General features: G+C 37.2%; 1 protein-coding gene across 1 annotated transcript; it reads left to right on the top strand.

The window, feature by feature from the left end:
- On the top strand, positions 1–857 carry LOC308418873 (non-histone chromosomal protein HMG-17-like; the record flags this gene model as incomplete). The annotated part of the gene is made up of 2 exons (XM_080914419.1): positions 1–312; positions 759–857. 2 exons carry the CDS (start codon positions 1–3, stop codon positions 855–857), a joined length of 411 nt encoding a protein of 136 aa, XP_080770545.1.
- Positions 858–2,308: the final 1,451 nt, after the last annotated feature.

The following is a 2,308-nucleotide window of genomic DNA, read 5'->3' as shown; positions in this document are numbered from 1 at the left end:
ATGCCCAAAAGAAAGGCTGAAGGGGATGCTAAAGGAGACAAAGCCAAGGTGAAGGACGAGCCACAGAGAAGATCTGCAAGGTTGTCTGCTAAACCTGCTCCTCCAAAGCCTGAGCCCAAACGTAAAAATGCCCCAGCAAAGAAAGGAGAGAAGGTACCCAAGGGGAAGAAGGGGAAAGCCGATGCGGGGAAGGATGCGAATAATCCTGCAGAAAATGGAGATGCCAAAACAGACCAGGCACAAAAAGCTGAAGGTGCTGGAGATGCCAAGTTACGTGTGTGCATTTTTGATAACTGTGTACTTCTGGTGACTGTACAGTTTGAAATACTATTTTTTATCAAGTTTTATAAAAAATGCAGAATTTTGTTTTACTTTTTTTTAACTATATTGTTAGCACACAGAACACTTCATTGTGGGAGGGGGGAGGATCATGTGTCACTAACATTTTAAAATATCACCCAAGCTGGATTGAGAACAGAAAACCTCTTTCCTTGATAATTTTGAAAGGCTCCTGATCCTGCATAGGTTGCTACCAAGACACAAAATGCCTTGTGGTCTGGGAAAACTCTAAATTCATTTTTATAACCTTTCCCCTGTGTACCATGAACGTCGACATAATTCTCTTAAAACCAGAGACCTATTGAAACCTGTCCCCCAACATTGGTTTTCTAGTATATTGGACAATGTGGATTTTGCAGTGACTTCAAGTGTTCTCAGAAGAGCAATGGTTCCTTTTATAAAAGATTGTGGATCTTCAGATTGATAATTCTGCCATGTTCATTTCCCGAAAGTCAGGGTCGGCTTGTGAAAAGTTGTTAAACAACATCCTTAATGTGAAATGTCAGCCCTCACTCTAAGCTACTTTCCCCTTTTTGAGGCATTGAATGAAGACTTCATTGGGTTTTACAGTGGCTTTCTAATTTTGGTAATCTATACAAGAAGGGAATTTGGAAGTACTTGTATATTGTTGAGTGTCTGCTCATGTCCTGCCTGAATACCATGATTGTTTATGAAATGTATCTTTAATAAAGCTGGTTACAGTTAAAAAAAAAAAAAGAATACACCTTCTTCTCAGCACCTCATGGCACCTTCTAGAAAATTGACCACATAATTGGTCACAAAACAAATCTCAATAGATATAAGAAGATTGAAATACTCCCATGCATCCTGATAGATCTCCATAGCCTAAAACTGGTATTTAATAACAACAAAGACAACAAAAAGTCCATATACACATGGAAACTAAACAATGCTCTATTAAATGAAAGCAGGGTCAAAAAAAATAAAGAAATTAAGGATTTTCTAGAATTCAATATAAACAGAAACATAACATAACCAAACCTATGGGATGCAATAAAAGCAGTACTGTGAGGAAAAATCATAGCTCTGAGTGCTTCCAAAAAGAAACTGGAGAGAGGATACACCAGCAACTTGAAAGCACAGCTGTAAGCTCTAGACCAAAGGAAGTAGATACAGCAAGAGGAGTAGACATAAAGAAATAATCAAACTTAGGGAATAAAAAGACCAAATAGAAACAAAAGAACTATTGAAAGAATCAACAAAACCAAGAGCTAGTTCTTTGAGTAAATCAACAAGATTGATAAACCATTAGCCAGACTAACTAGAGGGCACATAGAGACTATCCAAATTAACAAAATAAGAAAGGAAAGTGGAGGAATAATAGCTGAAACTGAGGAAATACAAGAAATCATCAGATCCTACTACAAAAGCCTATACTCAAAAAAGCTGGATAATCTGGAGGAAGTGGATGAATTCCTAGACAGATACAAGATACTAAAGTTAAATCAGGACCAGGTAAACCATTTAAATAATCCCATAACACCTAAAGAAATAGTGGCAGTCATCAAAAGCCTCCCAACCATACAAAAGCCCAGGTCCAGATGGGTTCAGTCTAGAATTTCATCAGATATTTCTTGAGGACATAATACCAATTCTCTCCCAACTATTCCACAAGAGCAAATCAGATGGAATTCTACCTAACTCATTTCTGAGGCTATAGTAACCCTTGTTCCTAAATCACACAAAGACCTTAAAAGGAAAGAGAACTTCAGATCAATCTCACTTATGAATATTTATGCAAAACTACTAAACAAAATCCTTGAAAACCGAATCAAAAACACATCAAAACGATCATTTACCATGATCAAGTAGGCTCCACCCCTGGGATGCAGGGATGGTTTAATATATGGAAATCCATCAATGTAATCCACAATATAAACAAACACAAAGAACAAAACCACCTGGTCATCTCAGTAGACACTGAGAAAGGATTTGACAAAATTTAACA

Source organism: Micromys minutus (assembly GCF_963924665.1).
Source record: "Micromys minutus genome assembly, chromosome: 3".
NCBI classification, from domain to species: Eukaryota; Metazoa; Chordata; class Mammalia; order Rodentia; family Muridae; genus Micromys; species Micromys minutus.
Note: the sequence above shows the minus strand (reverse complement) of the source record. Positions and strands in the feature narration are given on the sequence as shown.